General features: G+C 30.8%; 2 protein-coding genes across 4 annotated transcripts; one reads left to right on the plus strand and one right to left on the minus strand.

The window, feature by feature from the left end:
- Positions 1–614: 614 nt before the first annotated feature.
- On the plus strand, positions 615–1,527 carry LOC108777155 (uncharacterized). The gene is made up of 3 exons (XM_018543966.1): positions 615–758; positions 840–1,011; positions 1,087–1,527. Exons 1-3 carry the CDS (start codon positions 615–617, stop codon positions 1,497–1,499), a joined length of 729 nt encoding a protein of 242 aa, XP_018399468.1. The 3' UTR covers positions 1,500–1,527.
- A 2,963-nt stretch (positions 1,528–4,490) lies between these two features.
- On the minus strand, positions 4,491–15,899 carry conu (Rho GTPase-activating protein conundrum). Of its 3 annotated transcripts, none has more exons than XM_018543975.1 (10): positions 15,824–15,899; positions 12,032–12,226; positions 10,981–11,222; positions 9,630–9,760; positions 9,379–9,560; positions 9,114–9,261; positions 8,696–9,039; positions 8,454–8,620; positions 4,975–5,152; positions 4,491–4,867 (listed from the first exon to the last, which is right to left on the minus strand). In XM_018543975.1, the coding sequence occupies exons 2-10, from the start codon at positions 12,195–12,197 to the stop codon at positions 4,491–4,493; spliced, it is 1,935 nt and encodes a 644-aa protein (XP_018399477.1). In that variant the 5' UTR covers positions 12,198–12,226; positions 15,824–15,899. The 3 variants fall into 3 exon arrangements, with proteins under 3 accessions (XP_018399477.1, XP_018399478.1, XP_018399476.1); XM_018543976.1 differs by lacking the exon at positions 15,824–15,899 and adding an exon at positions 15,604–15,621; XM_018543974.1 differs by lacking the exon at positions 15,824–15,899 and having other exon boundaries at positions 12,032–12,289.
- Between the last annotated feature and the right edge of the window lie 125 nt (positions 15,900–16,024).

The raw sequence follows: 16,024 nt of genomic DNA on the forward strand, positions 1-16,024 counted from the left end.
ATAAGTCGTAAGTCACAAATCATAAGTCATAAGCTAGAAATGGACCAATCACAGTCGTCAATTTTTAGTTTCTTACTTCCGATTTATGACTTATGGCTTATTGTAGAAGGCCCATCCTACATTAGGGCCGATTATTCCATCTTTTGATAAAGTTTATCTATTAGATAAGTAGCAAGATTACCCAATTATGTGCGTGGATTGCTAGATTTACCTAATAGGTAAACTTTACCGAAAGATGGAACAATCGGCTCTTAGACTGGAGTTACATTGAGCGGAAATCTACAGCGGAACGGAACAGCGAAACCAATCACAATCACAGAAAGTAAAGTAGCGGAATGATTGTAGAGTTCTGATTGGTTTCACTGTTCCGTTCCGCTGTAATTTCCGCTCAATGTGACTCCAGCCTTAGGACTCTTAAGCGGGGAGAACAGACTTTTGCATAACGCATAAACCATATACATAAAGAATTTGATTGGTCCATCATGCATAAGAAAATGGACCAATGAAATTCCTTATGCACATGCTTTATGCGTTATGCAAAAGTCTGTGCTCCCCGCTTAACTGTATATGCGTTTGTGACTTTGTGTAAATGAACTGGTTAGGAAACGTCAAAAATGCCCGGTTGCTGTATTGAGAATTGCAAAAATCGCAGCGAAAGAGGCTTTCGTTTATTTCGCGTGCCAACAGGCGATAGACGTAAAGAATGGCTTGAATTAATTGGCAAAAAAACATTGTCTGAAACAGCTGTAGTTTGTGAGGTATTACTAATTTTAGTTATTATCATATGATTCAGATATTATTATATATATTACATAATAATTATTACATTAATTTTACAGGTCCATTTCGACAATAATCAATTTGAAAATAATCGTGAAGATGGAAGAAAGCTGCTTCGTCCATTTTCAAAACCTAATTTGTTACAGAAACACATAGCAGAAGATAAAGATAAAGAGGAAAATAATTCTAGGAATCCGGAATTTTCCAGTGATGTCGAGGTTATACAATTTTGTAAGTTTTACACAATATAAAAGCGTATCTATTACTATTATATAATTTGAATTGTATTAAAACAAATATTTGTAGGTGAATGTGAGATCAATACAACAACAAATATAATAAACGCATCACAGTATGAAATGTATAATACAAAATATATAGAATCTTTAAAATTAAATTTAAAGAGGGCTAAACGGCTATGCAATCAATTAAAAGCAAAATTGCAAAAAAGACAAGCAAATTTTGATAAAGTTTTTAACATAGATCAAAGAAAGTGTATCGCACGTTCATCGTACAGAGGAATATCGTGGTCGGCACGTACAATTAATAAAGCATTGAAACTTTATGTGGCCTGTGGACAAAAAGGATATGAGGAAATTTGTCGACAGAATTTGCCTTATCCAAGTATTCGTACCTTGGAGCGTATTCAACATTTAAAATTTAAGCCTGGTATGGAAAAGATCTTCACTATATTAAAGATTAAAGCTAGTGCTAATTAGTAACTTTCTATTAAATTATCATAATTTCAGTAATGCATGTAAATGTAAACATATATCAATGATGTTACATATGTTTACTTTCAGCATGTACCTAGGATCGCTTAGATATCGGTATAACGACGATTTGTGCAGAGCTAGATCGTGCATTAAGAGGCTTTTTGGTGTCTGGAAATCTGTCTGTAGATGTCTGTCTGCTCAGAGGCAATTGATGTATGATCCTAGTATGGGCAATATAGCAGGCAAAACAGTCAACGGATGTGCTTCTTCATAACATGAGAATTACACATACAATATACGATATAGAGCTTGAAAATAATTTCGTTCATGATCTAAACAGACAAAATATTTCTGATGACAAAGATCGACAATATGTATATCAAGGACGTGCAAACGCAAATCGCATACAAGAAAGTTTTATTGCTCGTCAGTATAAAAGAGTTTAAACTAAAGTTTAAGCTGTGAGAGAAGAACACAACATCAATTATTGTAGTAAGTTTCATATAATAAACTTTTTTTGCAGTACAAAATTTACAATAGCCGAACAATTTAAGCAATATAATATTATATAATTTGTTGCAAGATTTTTGGCATATTTGGAAAAAATATATTTATCATTTAGCATTAAAATTTTTGTACAAAAAGAAATTATATTTATTTAATTTTCTATTTCAGGTTGCAATTAAATTCACGAGATCACCATTACATCAATACCAGATGTACTACAAGGAGAAATCATCTCATATATTTAACAGCTTAGCGTATAAGTTTTGCATGTTTTCAATAATTTCCATATTCCGTTTATCTTGCAAAATTCTTCGTTCTTCGAGTTTTTGTCGTTCCTTTAAAGCACGTTCCTCTAAAGCAATACACTTTTCATCGTTTTGTGCAGAAAATAATGCAGTTTCAGCCTGCTTCATTAAAGGCTTCTGCAAATAACTATTTAAAATAATTATCACATTATTATTATCTAACATTATCACCATTGTATTATACTTGTTGTCCATGGTCTTTCACATGAAAGAACAAAAAATAACAATTAATGATAAGTTACTAGTCATTAATAAGTAGAAAATATACTCGTAAAGCTGTTGTGTGGTTTTCAACTATCTCTCTGTAAATTTTTCAAGTGCTTCTTGAAGCTATGCATTTGTTGTCTGTTTTTTTCTAGACCGTACAAAATAATAAATGATAATGATAACACAGATGATTGCTTTAAATGTATAGGAATTGTACGTGCGTGCGTGTACGCGCGCGCGTATGTGTGTAATACAGTAGGTTCGGCCCCCCCCTGTGGAGGGGTCCACTACTGTTAAAAATAACGTAACCCAACACATTTGTTAGTATGAGGTAGCTTTCGCTTCGCAGAAAAAGTCGAAACCTATGTGTAACAGTACAATCATGGAAGTGTGTTCGCATGGAAAATCATATGCTTGTTCTGTTGCAAGTGGGTTTCGACTTTCCATTTATATTGTATACAAAAAGATGAAATTAAAAAAAGGAAAAAAAAGAAAATCGGTATTATTGAATCTCAATTCTTTATCAATTACTTTACTTTATATAAATAATATTTCTTTTCTTGTAGTATAGAAAATATAAATTTATAATTAATTTTATATATTTTATAAAAAAAGCGATTACAATGTGTGAAAAATATAAAAAGAAGACAAAGTAAGAAAAAGTTATACAAATATTATGGAAGGGCGCGCACATAGCGCACGCCTGTTATGTTCTAGTATAATAAAAATGTAATTAGATAAATCTCTTTATACATATGGTTATGTATAAACTATGCAAATTTATCTATGGCGTTTTTTCCGTTATCCAACCAGAGACAACCACGACTAAGGTTATCTTTGTCATCTGATCTCTAAAGACGAAGATAGTCTTAGCCATGGTTGCTTCTGGTTGCATAACGAAAAAACACCTCTGGATAGGTTCTCATCGGTTTACGTTTAGGTTATAGATTAGTTTAAGTTTTCGTGACGAAATTAGACAATACAAATTCCTTTATATTCTTTCAGAAAATACGATAAAAATGGTTAGAAAATATAAAAGGTCGTCTAAGGGTACACATATATGTCTGACTCGTGGTATACCGGGCACGAGTTATTTTTTAAAATTTCCTTTTTGATTTTTATTTAAAAAAACAAATCAATATTTACGAAAAATATGCTCATATCATTATTTATGGAAAAATAATTGAAATATACATTATTCCTTAATTATATGTATATAAAAATTGTGTGTGTGTGTGTGTGTGATCAAAAATCTTATATTTTTTACTGTTTGAATTTTTGTGACTCATAGTACCTCGGTCTTCCCTATATGTATAGACACAACACCAGATCATAATCTTTCTTTTGTATATGAATTAATATTTTAAGTAACTGGAACATCAAAATCAATATATTTTGCAGTATAAAATCTTAATTGATTGTATAATAAAATTTTTTAATATATGTGTACTACGAATGAAAAATTTATTTTTGTAAAAAAATCTACCAAAAAGGAGAATCTATCGTTATGTTAAATTATTACATTTTTAAATAAATTATTATATGTGTAATTTGATAAATATACATGATAATAAAATTATAATAATGTATAATCATAATATTATAGTAAGATATTATAATTTTATTATTTTATAATGACAAAATTATAATAAAATTATAATAATCATAAAAAATAAAATTGGTATGTAATAAACTGATAAGAATTACAAATTGTTTACTAAGTAATATTAATTAATTGCGTATCTTAAATTTATACAAAAAACAAAATACTGTAGATTTCGTAATATGTATGTAGGCATTTATAATAAAGGAGAGGGAAACTATTATTATTTAAAATATTATGTGTAATACTTTAAGAATCATAATAATAATTCTCTAACATTTAATCTGTTAATGGTACATCTTATGTATATTAATATAAAACAGTTTAAAATTACGCATGTAATAATACATAATTCAAGTTATTTAATTATAATTAATAATATTTTTTCTTATATTTGCGATATCTTTCTACTTCAGATTGTCTCCGTAATTGATTTATAAGCTCCATTGGAACGTACCATAACTTTTCAATATTATTAAGTAGAGCTTCCGTTACTCGACAGCATATAGCAGCCATGTTGACCTGAGCGGTTAGATCGGTATGGTTTTGAGGACAAACATACCGGGGTGGGAAGAGCGATGGTGCCACTATCATTGCCACGTTATGTATAGACATTTTGTTCGATGTTTGATTTTCGATGATCAGCTTTAGAAAATTTAACAATGCTTCTAAAGTACACCGATGTTCAACAGGTAGCAATAATACCAACAAATTAAGAGAATACACCAAGTCATTGGGGTTCTTGACACCTATGAAATTATTTCTTTATATTCTTACAGCATATATACATAAAATATCGTGTGTATATATATATATATACATATATACATATACATAATATATATAATTTACTAACCATGACTTTGATAGAAAGCATCAATCAATTCGACAGTAAAAAGAGGTTGCGGCAAATCTCGTAATAATTTTTTCAGAACGGCTGACAAATCATGACACGGAGCACGTTTAAACAACTTATCCATCTCCTTTGGTTTACAATAAAAATCTGTTTCTAATTCCGTACAAATTATTTCCACCTAAACAATTAGTTTTACTTGATATTAATAAATGATACATAAATATTAAATTATTAAGTATTAGGTGTATAACTTGAAACTCGCCCTTTTTTTGCCAAAATTAAGCCTTTATTTAAAAAATAAGTAAAAAGAATTTATCAATCAAAGTTTTGGCCATCGTTAGATATGATTTTTTCCTATCTTTCTGGTAATTGGTGGATCCCACGGCGAAGGAACGACTCATCTTTAGAGGCTATCCAGTTAGAGACCCATTTTTCGACGCTTTCATAAGACTTGAAGTGTTTTTCTGCAAGTGCGTGTGCCATTGACCGAAACAAGTGGTAGTCGGAAGGGGCACAGTCTGGTGAATAAGCCGATAGGGTAGCACTTCCCAGCGAAGTGCTTCTAACGTTTCCTTAACGAGTTTTGTGACGTGAGATCAAGCGTTGTCGTGAAGCAAGATCACTTTATGCTGTCTTATCTCATATTCTGGTCGTTTTTCGCGCAATGCTCGGCTTAAACGGATTATTTGTTGTTGGTAGAGATCTCCTGTGACTGTTTGACCAGATTTCAACAGCTCATGGTACACTACACCCTTCTGGTCCCACCAAATACGGAGCATAGCCTTCTTCCCATGAATATTCCGTTTTGGCGTCGATGTCGATCGTTGGCCCGGATCGTAAATGGTTTTTCGCCGTTTGGGGTTATCGAAATAGATCCACTTTTCATCGCCAGTCACAATTCGATGCAAAAACCCCTTTCTTTTTTGCCTGGCAAGCAGCATTTCGGAGATGGTTTTTCGCCTTTCGATGTCTCTCTCTTTCAATTCATATGGTACCCATCTTCCTTCCTCGTATACCTTTCCCATGGCATTTAAACGCTTGGAAATAGCTGCTTGAGTAACATTCAACGTTTTTGCAAGTTGATTTTGTGTTTGACATGGATCTTCATACACCATTGCTTGCAGTTCTGTATCGATGACGTACTTTATCATTCGTGTCAAAATCACCAAATTTGAATCGTCGAAACCATTCCTTGCAAGTTGTTTCTGATAGAGCAAGTTTCTTATAAGCTTCAACAAGCATTCGATGAGATTCAGGAGCAGTTTTCTTCAAATTGAAACAGAAAAGCAAAGCTTCGCGCAAATGATTGCTTTTTTGATTGAAATTCAGACATCTTCTTCGCAGTGAACAACTATGTTGTTGTCACAAACACAAACTTTTATATACTGAATATTATTGACAAAGGTCCAAACTATAAATGATGCCTTTGTTCGGCCATTACAATTATTTATCGCTAGAGAACGGGTTTCAAGTTATATACCTAATAATATGTAAACAATTATCTTAGCTTTTTGCTGCAAAACTTTTTTAAAGTATTCTCTCTGAATCTTAGTATATGAAAATTTTTGAGATTGTTGATTGTAAATTTAAAGTCGAAGTTTAAAAAGTCAAAATGGCAGATCTAGTATGGTAACCGAAGTGAAAACATTAACTATGAACATAATTAAAATTTTTTTAAGCATTTGATTCTATGCAATCTGCATTGCATAGAATCAATGTTAAGTTACAGCTATTTTTCGGCCAAAATTATGAAGTTTTGAGATGTGCAAATTATACAAATTATAAGTATATCACTTAACTTAGGCAAACGTCGAAAATATAGGAGAACTCATGATTAAAACAAATAAATCTATCATATTTACGCTATCATATTTACTGAAAAAGTAAGAAAAAAGGACTGAGCAATAAGGATTGTATTATTTTAAACACGTTCCTTCTTGAGAAGAGAAATTCTGCAAAACATAATTTGACGCCGTAATCAACAAGAATTTATTTGCGTCCGCAAATTGGCACCTAATGATTAGAAATTCGACATAAGAGAATTTTTCTCGTGTAGTAAACATTATTACTTTCACATTTACTGTCACGTAAGGTGTAACGAAATTCTTATTGACCAGCCATGTTATGTTCAAACTTTGGATATGATGCTGACTTTAGGTGAGTGTGGAGATCAATTTAGAGCAACAGAAAGATTATGACGAGAACGATACCCGAATCACATTTCTCATTCACACCATGTTTTTTCTCACTTAAGCGAATTGCTAATAAAGGTATTATTCTACCTGATAATAATAAAGATAGGCAAATTCAACGCCCATTTTTCATTTCTATGTAAAAATAAAAATAAGCAGAACAACCTCCAATGGAACTTGATAAATATTGTAATATATTACCTTTAATATAACACCTTTAATTAATAATATATAATTAATAAATTATTAAAAAAAAAGATTATATTATTAATATAATTTTCATGGTAAAATATTGTTATTAGATAAAAATTTAAATTTTTTAGGATCTTTTTTTGATTCCATGGCCTAACCTTTTCATTTTTTTAATATGATTTTTTTTTAGAATATCACTTACTTTTTAGAGTACAGATATATCAAAACTATATACATTAAAAAATAATTTTAAAATATTATATAACAAAAGAAAGTGAAATACAGTGAAAAAGAGGGATGGGAGAGGGGAAAGAAGGTGCGGTGGGTCGAAGTTGGTGGAGGTGTAAGTGAAAGGTAAGAGAGGACATTACAAAGTTATAATACGACCGGACGGACAGAAAAGAAGAAGAAGAAGAAGAAGAGGACGTTACTTTATTTTTCATGAAAATTATCACTTTTTGACCGCTTATATATCCAGAACGGCTTGACCGATTTTAAATTTTTTTTTAGCTCAAATCACTCGTGGCAATGCCGCCTTTCAGAATATATTACGTGCGATTCAAAATTTTTTATATTTTAGTAGTTATGTACCCCCCAAAAATTTGGGGGCATGGAATTTGGTGGCTCGAGATAAGAGAGAGATTTGTAGTGTCTATTATTTTTTTAAATTTCAATTAACTAGTAGTTTTTGAACATGGCCGGAGACACTACTGCGTCTACTGATATTACTGACAGAATTTATGGCAAGATATATTTAATATCAGAAATTTAATTAATATCAAGTATGTTACGCAAATCAATTATGAAATACATAAAAACAAAAAAATTGAAAAAATGGGTCCTACACATGGAACAATATGTAGCAAAAGATTAACTAATTGGCGATGCAAAGATCTCATTTTTTTTTTTTTTTAATGATGAAAACTGATCCCCTTCTGTTTATAATTATGGCATTGTGCCACAAAACATTATGTAGTATTTCTTTTTGATTTTACTTTATTATTTTCCATTATAGCTCGTATAAGGTGTCTGACTAGCGAAGCTTCTACCGGCCGCCACTAGGAGGATCTTTGCATCGCCAATAACTATACTTACTTTTTGCTTATGGCCTCCAACACGAAGAATGCCTTCTTCTTTTACTCCACGTTTTGTCAATTCATTAAGGATTTTTTGAAACACTAGTGGTATGTTATTTTCTTCATTTGTTAATTGACTGTCCCTGAGTAATAATGTCGATAAAGAAACGCCAAACAAATTTCCAGCTACAAATATGTAGACGTACGTTACAAAAGAATCATAAGTATTAAAAAATACACAAGTATAATTATTTTACGTACCTTTCCTTCGTCGCTTATTGGGTTTTCGTCTCGAAAGCGGTATATTATATTTATCAAAAATCGCCGTTAGCTCTAGCCATAAAAGAGGTTGCAATCTCATAAAATCTCGTTGCGATAATAATTCTATACCTTGCCGAGCGTAATCATCATTGGTAATAAGATTGTCGGAAGGCCACATTTGAGATTTCGCTTCGTTAGTTTTGCACATTTCCTCGAAACTAAGATGACCGTATGACGAGGTACGACTTAACGAATGAGCTATTAAGTTCCCATTCGCTGGCCTAGTCAAGCCATATAAACTGCTATGACTTCGTGTTACTGTCACATGATTTCCTGAACTCCGTCTTAAATTTGAAATGACTATTAAAAAAAAATAATTCAACAATTAAAACCAATTATTCAATTTTCTTAAAAATACCGAAGAGCCGATTCCTTTGATCCAGCCAATTTTCTAACTGATTCAGTATCTAAATTTTGTACATCATTCAAACCATTATTATTTCTCTGAAGTGGCCTAGTAATGTGTATTGTTCCCAATCTATGGTAGCCGGTCAATTGAATACCTTCTGTGTGTTAATATGTAATATCTTAGTTTTTCAGAATATATTAACTATACATATATATATGTATATATATTTTGATAATCTAGAAATTATTAAATATAAATGTAAAAGCAGTAATACCAGAATCATTTGCGACATCCCCTCTCGACCAATTGCCGGTTCTTCTGAAAATTTCTTGCACGGGCACAGAAGCAGGTACAAAATTGAGAACTGTTTGGGGGACATTTAGTGTTCTACGAACTGTTCCTTTTCTTTCATCTGACGTACGGTGGAATATAGAAGCGAAACTCGGAATACCAGCACTTTAACAATTAGAAATAAATTTCACCATACAAATAGCATGTATGTTAATCATAATAAAATAAACTTACTTTCGATGCGCATCCTCGATCACATTGACTGTTGGAGGTGAAGGAGATGATGCATTTTCTGGTGTAACGTCTCGAATCGAATCTAAAGAATCAGGTGTGGCACTACGTGATCGTGTACCTGTGCTACAAATCTAAAAATAAATACATTCATAATTTGTGAAAAATGTATATTATTTAGTGTGTGTGTGCGAGCGTGCGTATGTGTGTGTACAGGGTGATTTAAAATGACCTTTTGTCCTTAAAGAAACATATTCTTAGCCGTATTCTGAGACAATTTTTCCTTTGGCAAAAATTTGTCTAAACTTTAATTTTTAAGTTATAAAGAGAAACGGTTAGCGTATCACAAATCGAGTACAGAAAGTAAGAGAGGCGGAGCGCTCACTAATGCATGCGAATGCTTACGCGCCTGTTAAGGCCGCAGCACAAACTTTTGCAATACGCATGCATAGTGCATAAAGGAATCAACCAATCGAAGTTCCTTTTTTCGGTAAAATGGAAGAAAAAAAAAAGATTTTCATTGGTTAATTCCTGCACTAGGCACTATGCATTATGCAACAGTTTAATATGTTCTTTAAAAACGCTAGATGTTGAACATTTTTAAACCACATGTGGAATGAATTTGTTAGATAAAAGAGCATCTATTTCAATTTAATGTAAATCATTTTAACTTCAAATATTGTATTTGTTTTACGTTGAGAATGACCCGATGGGTATCGAAACGTCTGTATGTTGCTTTATGTTTGTTTTTTAAATATTAAAAAAACATTGTTTGGCTTGTTAGTCCTTCGATTTATATATTTTAATTTATTTCAAAATTTATTTTTGTAAAAATGATAAATATTTAAAAGGAAAGTAAAAATTTTCGATTAAAAATTTCAATCCTTAAATACTAATAAAAGTTTTCAATATATTGCAAAAATCTTAGGCACTTTACTAGATTCAACATTTGAAAGTAATCTGCGCAAATTTCAAGTAAATCGATTAAAAATTGTAAAAATTATCGTGTACACCCAAGAACTTCAATTCTTTCCCTAGGAAATTTCGGCAAACTGAAAAATGACCATCTTTCTACATTAATGTTCATAGTCTATGCGCGATTAACAGCACGACTAAACCTGATATCACACACAGACTATGAGCATTAATGTAGAAAGATTGTCAATTCTCAGTATGTGAAAATATCTGACAGAAAGAATCGAAATCCTTGAGTGTATATCAATTTTGAAAACCTCGTTAAGCAAAAAAATTCTTGATTTTTTTTCAAACCTCAAGGTCCTTTAGTGTCCCTCTAGTACCCCTCTAGTGTCCCCGTTTAAAAATATTTTAATTTTTTAATATTTTGTTGATATACCTCTACATCTTTAAAGACATCTCTAATGTCTGGTTTGCGAACACGTTGGCGCTGATTAAAACGTTGCTTAACTGTATGATTAAGTGACCTCACGCGACGTTTTACAGTTTCTGCTTGAGCTCGTGACAAAGGACGCAAAACTGCTCCTAATTCCTCAGGTTGAATTTCTCTGCCTGCTTTCCACGCCTCTGTTAATTGCCCTAAGCCAGCTGCATTTAACCATTCAGCTTCTTCTTCCCCTTCTGTAAAAAATCCAAAAATATTCATTCTATAAATTTAAAATGTATAATGTTACATTGTAGAGAGCACAATAATAACTTTTTGTGCTTTTAAGATTTTTTTCATACTTTTTATTTAGTTTTGTTAGATTTAAATTCTTAAAAAAAAAACAAAAAAAGTCGTCGAGAAAGGCACTAAGAGTTAGGCACAGATAACTTTACGCAATTGCTAATGTATAACAAAAATTCTTTATTGTAAAGAATAAGCTACATGTTTCGGCTCATTTTTTAGCCTTCTTCAGAGATAATGCGAGCAATATATAAAAATAATTGATAGTGCAACGACGTGACAGCTCTGGAGCACCATATTGGACTAAAAAATGATAAAGAACTCAATTTTGAAATTTTTTATCGTTTTCAGTATAGATTCTACCTCACAGGCACGTATTAATGCGTATACTTTAATTCTATAAAAGGATTTTCGAATCTGTGAATGACAAAAAAAAGTATTTACGATACAAAAATTATATGGTTTAGTCGGTAATACAGACGACTTTAGGATCCCCTTAAGAGTTAAGATATTAGTTATGATTATTGGTTAGACACTAGGTACACAAACTAAGAACATGCATGCGCCGGCTTTGAATGCCACATAAACAAGAGCATTTATTCGTTTATAACTTTAATTTGTTCTTCTGCAAACATTACTTGTCAGACACAATTTTACTAAAGAAACAGTTGTTTGTTTTAGCATAAAATAAAGAATCATCTTGCACTCGGTATGCAGGAATTTAAGGACACCATATATGTAACTTAAACTATCTTGTACATACCATCATAACTTCGAGAACTGTATTCTTCATCTAAATAATCATCCAACATTTTTGTTTCCTCTATCATTTTCTGATATTCTTCCCAGTATTCGAATAAGTGGCTATCACTTCCTATGTAAGTGGCACCATGTCTTCTATTCATGTTTCTGTTTTCTTTTGTATCCATTGGATATGTATAATCACCAACTAAAGAATCTTTGGAAACATTAAAAAACATTTATTTTAAACAATACTGTCTTATTCTACTATCTAAAAATATATTAGTTATATCATAAGCTCTATTCTATTATACTTCTGCTTCAATGATGTCTTTCTTAGCTTAATCCCGAATAATTCAGATAGATAATATCTTCGATCGATAATAGACAAATGCAAAAATGTCTATTTTTCCTACAAAAACCTCTATTATCTTTAAATGTAAAAATCTCCTTTATCTTTATTAGAAACAATACCAGAAACAGTACAAAAAAATTATAATAACGAAACGCCATAATTACGTGATATTCTTCGCAATATATTAAATTAATTTAAAAAGTTTTCTAACTTAATTTATTGTCTCATTGCCCTGTTTCTCTATATTAGTTGTTTAAAATTATAATTATTTATTAATTATATAGCAACTACTATTTTAAAAACATATTTAATGGAAATTATAATTTTTATAATCTTCAATAATATTTTGCAGATAAAAAGATGAGTTAAGATAAATTCTTCAATTCATCATCTATTGTACTTATTCCGTATTAAACAACGTATTAAAAAACGTTATATACATACTGTAAATAATTACTTTATCTTCTATAACACGATATAAGAAAGAGAAAAAGTCACGTATTCACGTACCTATATTAAAAAAAAAATTTTTAATATAACTGAGTACTTAGTGTTGTATTATTTCTTTTGTAATCTAAAAGTCAGTATACAATTTTTTACGAAAAGATGAAATAACAACACAATGATCAATCTTTTCAGCTCTTTTTCAATCTTTTAAAAGGCGTTTTAAAATACTAGGGTGTAAAGACGTTGCTAAAATAAAATGTTCAAAATAAAAAATTTGAATCCACTACACTACACTGGAAACAATGTATAAATATTAATATTATAAACTAATTCGATAAGCACCGCATGCACATGTTCTGAACGGTGGCATAAAAAGTCAGTAGTACACGGTGCTTGTTTTCCTGCTGGATTGCTAGCTAGATCAGATTCTTGCCATCGGATTGGCCGCGATACTAGCACTTTCAGCACCGTAGCCAATACGGTGGCAAGATTCTAATCCAGCTAGCAAAATCCAGCGGGAAAACAAGCACCGTGTGCCGTAGGTTTTATTGTAATACTGCAATGAAAAAATGACGCTGTGATATTATTATATTTTATTTTTATAGTAGTTTTCATTAGAAGAACAATGTGCACTCAATGCACATTAAAGCTATTGTAGACTAATCTAATCTAAATATAAAAGTAAAATATCTCAACTGATAAAGTGCTCAATATATATATTTTCTCAAATAACATGATAAAATATATATATTTTTAAAATATATATATTTTATCAAAAATAATACGTAATAAAATGTACTGAGATTTCGGTTCAACTCGTTTTTATATTTTTATTAACCTTATACCATACGTCAATTTGTGTACATACAACGGCTTCAAAGTGCACTGAATGAACACTAGTTCTGTCAATAGAAAACGCTAAATTAAAGAGTTAGCCTACCCTAAAACATTCAAAAAATTGAAAAACAGAGATATGAATCTTTGCAGAGTAAAATAATATAATTTTTAATTTTTTATATCTCGATCATTTTGCAATAAAAAAAATCCTTTGGCACAAAATTTCATCTTCCAGAGCACTATGTGCAAAATTAAAAAAATTTCTGAGAGATTGATCTTCACGCGGAATAACCCTTATATAAGTACGGAAATACAGTCTATGTTTACATAAAACTATAAAAAACAACAAATTTTACCAAAATTACCAATAAATTATTATTTTACCGTAAGTAATTGTAAAACTGAATTTGACAGTAATTTTGCATCTCTATCTTCACTTAAGTTGTATTGCTTGTTTTTTGTATGTACATCAGTTAAATAGGACTTCTACAATAAGTCATTATTTAAACTTTAAGTCTTCAGTCATAAAAAATCACAGTAAAATGTGGAAAAAGTAATCAACTACAATTGGTCAATTTCTCATAACTCAAAATTTAAAAATTAGGTAATGGTAGAAAGTCCGTTAAGGCTAAAGCACAAAAAATTTAAGATGGTTCTTTAATAAAGTGTCAAAAATTTGGCTTACCTAAAATCACAAATATCTCCATAATCTGGATAAAATATTTGAATTAATAAAATAGTATGAAACATACAATAGTGAATCAACAATTACATCTTCATCAAACAAAAACAAGGTGACATTATGTTTACTTTTCAAGGATAAATTTGTAATGCAAGTTTATATGCATATAAATTGTAAATATATCTTTCCACAATGACTGTTGTTCTATTGTTTGTGACTATTAAAATTGTATTTTTTTGAACTGTTATAATCTTAATTTTCAGAAAAGTTCGTGGTAAAATTTGTGTGCAATTAATCAAAGAAGCATCTTCAAACCTTGTCTATCACTAAGTGTTATATGCAAAAAGTTACATTTTCTATAAATTTTTTTGTCTTTTATTCCATCATTAACTTGCCATAAAATTTTGTGTAAGTCAATTTCTCGGTATTTCAACCTCAGTATATAAAAAAATTAAACATTTCTGTCTATAATAACTTGATTTACTAAAGAATCACCCTAAACAGAAAGACATAAGCAGTCAACAACTCAATATTTTGAATTTGATATTACTTACTTTATTGCTTTATTTTGCTTTACATTGCTTTATTTTATTGCTTTATCTGTTATGATTTACCTACTCTACTGCTTATATTTTATACAATGTCTACAATGCATGGAATAAGAAGAAAGAGCAAGAAATTGATAAATCACTGTTGAACATGAAAAAAATAATCGATCGTGGTTGTTCAATTTCTTATTTTTACTTTTTACTCCGTGTATTATAGACAATGCATTATTGTCTTAAGTTTTTTTTTGTGCATGAAAGCCTTTGATTGTTCATATTCTAAAATTGCTATACCGGTTTTCTTCGAGCACAAAAAAAATAAATTATTGATGAGGTTTTTGTTTTAAAGGCATTCATATACAGGGTGTTCTGTCACAAAACCAACAAAAATTAGAGATTCGTTGAATAATGTAAAGGCAAACATTTTTTCATGTGTTAAAGTATTGAAGATTTACGTTGTCGACGACAGACAATACATTCATGTCATTTGTCACCAAAATTAGGAAGAAAATTAAACGGCTCAACGAATTTTTCATAGAAATTTTATCGGGTGCTCAATTAGTAATAAAGAATGCAATCAATTATTCAAGATAAAACGACCTTTCTTGAGTGATATGTCGAATGACGTATTTCATCACATTTCACAAGCAAACTGTAAGATACACTCACGATCATTCATTATTATGTACACGTTTTTATACCATGGTTATGTATGTACACATATATACACGTATTTACGTTGGGTGCGACTTCCAACTTTTAATACACCCAAAAACAGCGAACGTCCCGTAGAGAATATTAAACGAACACAAATATACAAGAGCGAAGCGTATGTGCGTTGAATAAAATTTTTTCCTTTTTTGACATAAAATAGTCTTAATGGCTTCTGACCGATTATGCCAAAATTAACAAAGTTAGAATAAGATATTGTCAGATCAGATGACTTACTTGCTTACGACGCATTCGTCTCACGATTCTACGAATCATGATGGAAGAAAACAGGTGGGACCATGGTGGAAAACACCCAGGTGCAATTGCGCATAAATGTACTTACAGCCAATTAGAACGCGACGCTCTGTCCGCCATGTTGTCGCAGTTATTTAAATTAAATCTAAAGCCTTAAACACAATAGGCAATAGGCACAGGCAA

Source organism: Cyphomyrmex costatus, unplaced genomic scaffold, assembly GCF_001594065.2.
Source record: "Cyphomyrmex costatus isolate MS0001 unplaced genomic scaffold, Ccosl1.0 scaffold413, whole genome shotgun sequence".
Taxonomy (NCBI): Eukaryota; Metazoa; Arthropoda; class Insecta; order Hymenoptera; family Formicidae; genus Cyphomyrmex; species Cyphomyrmex costatus.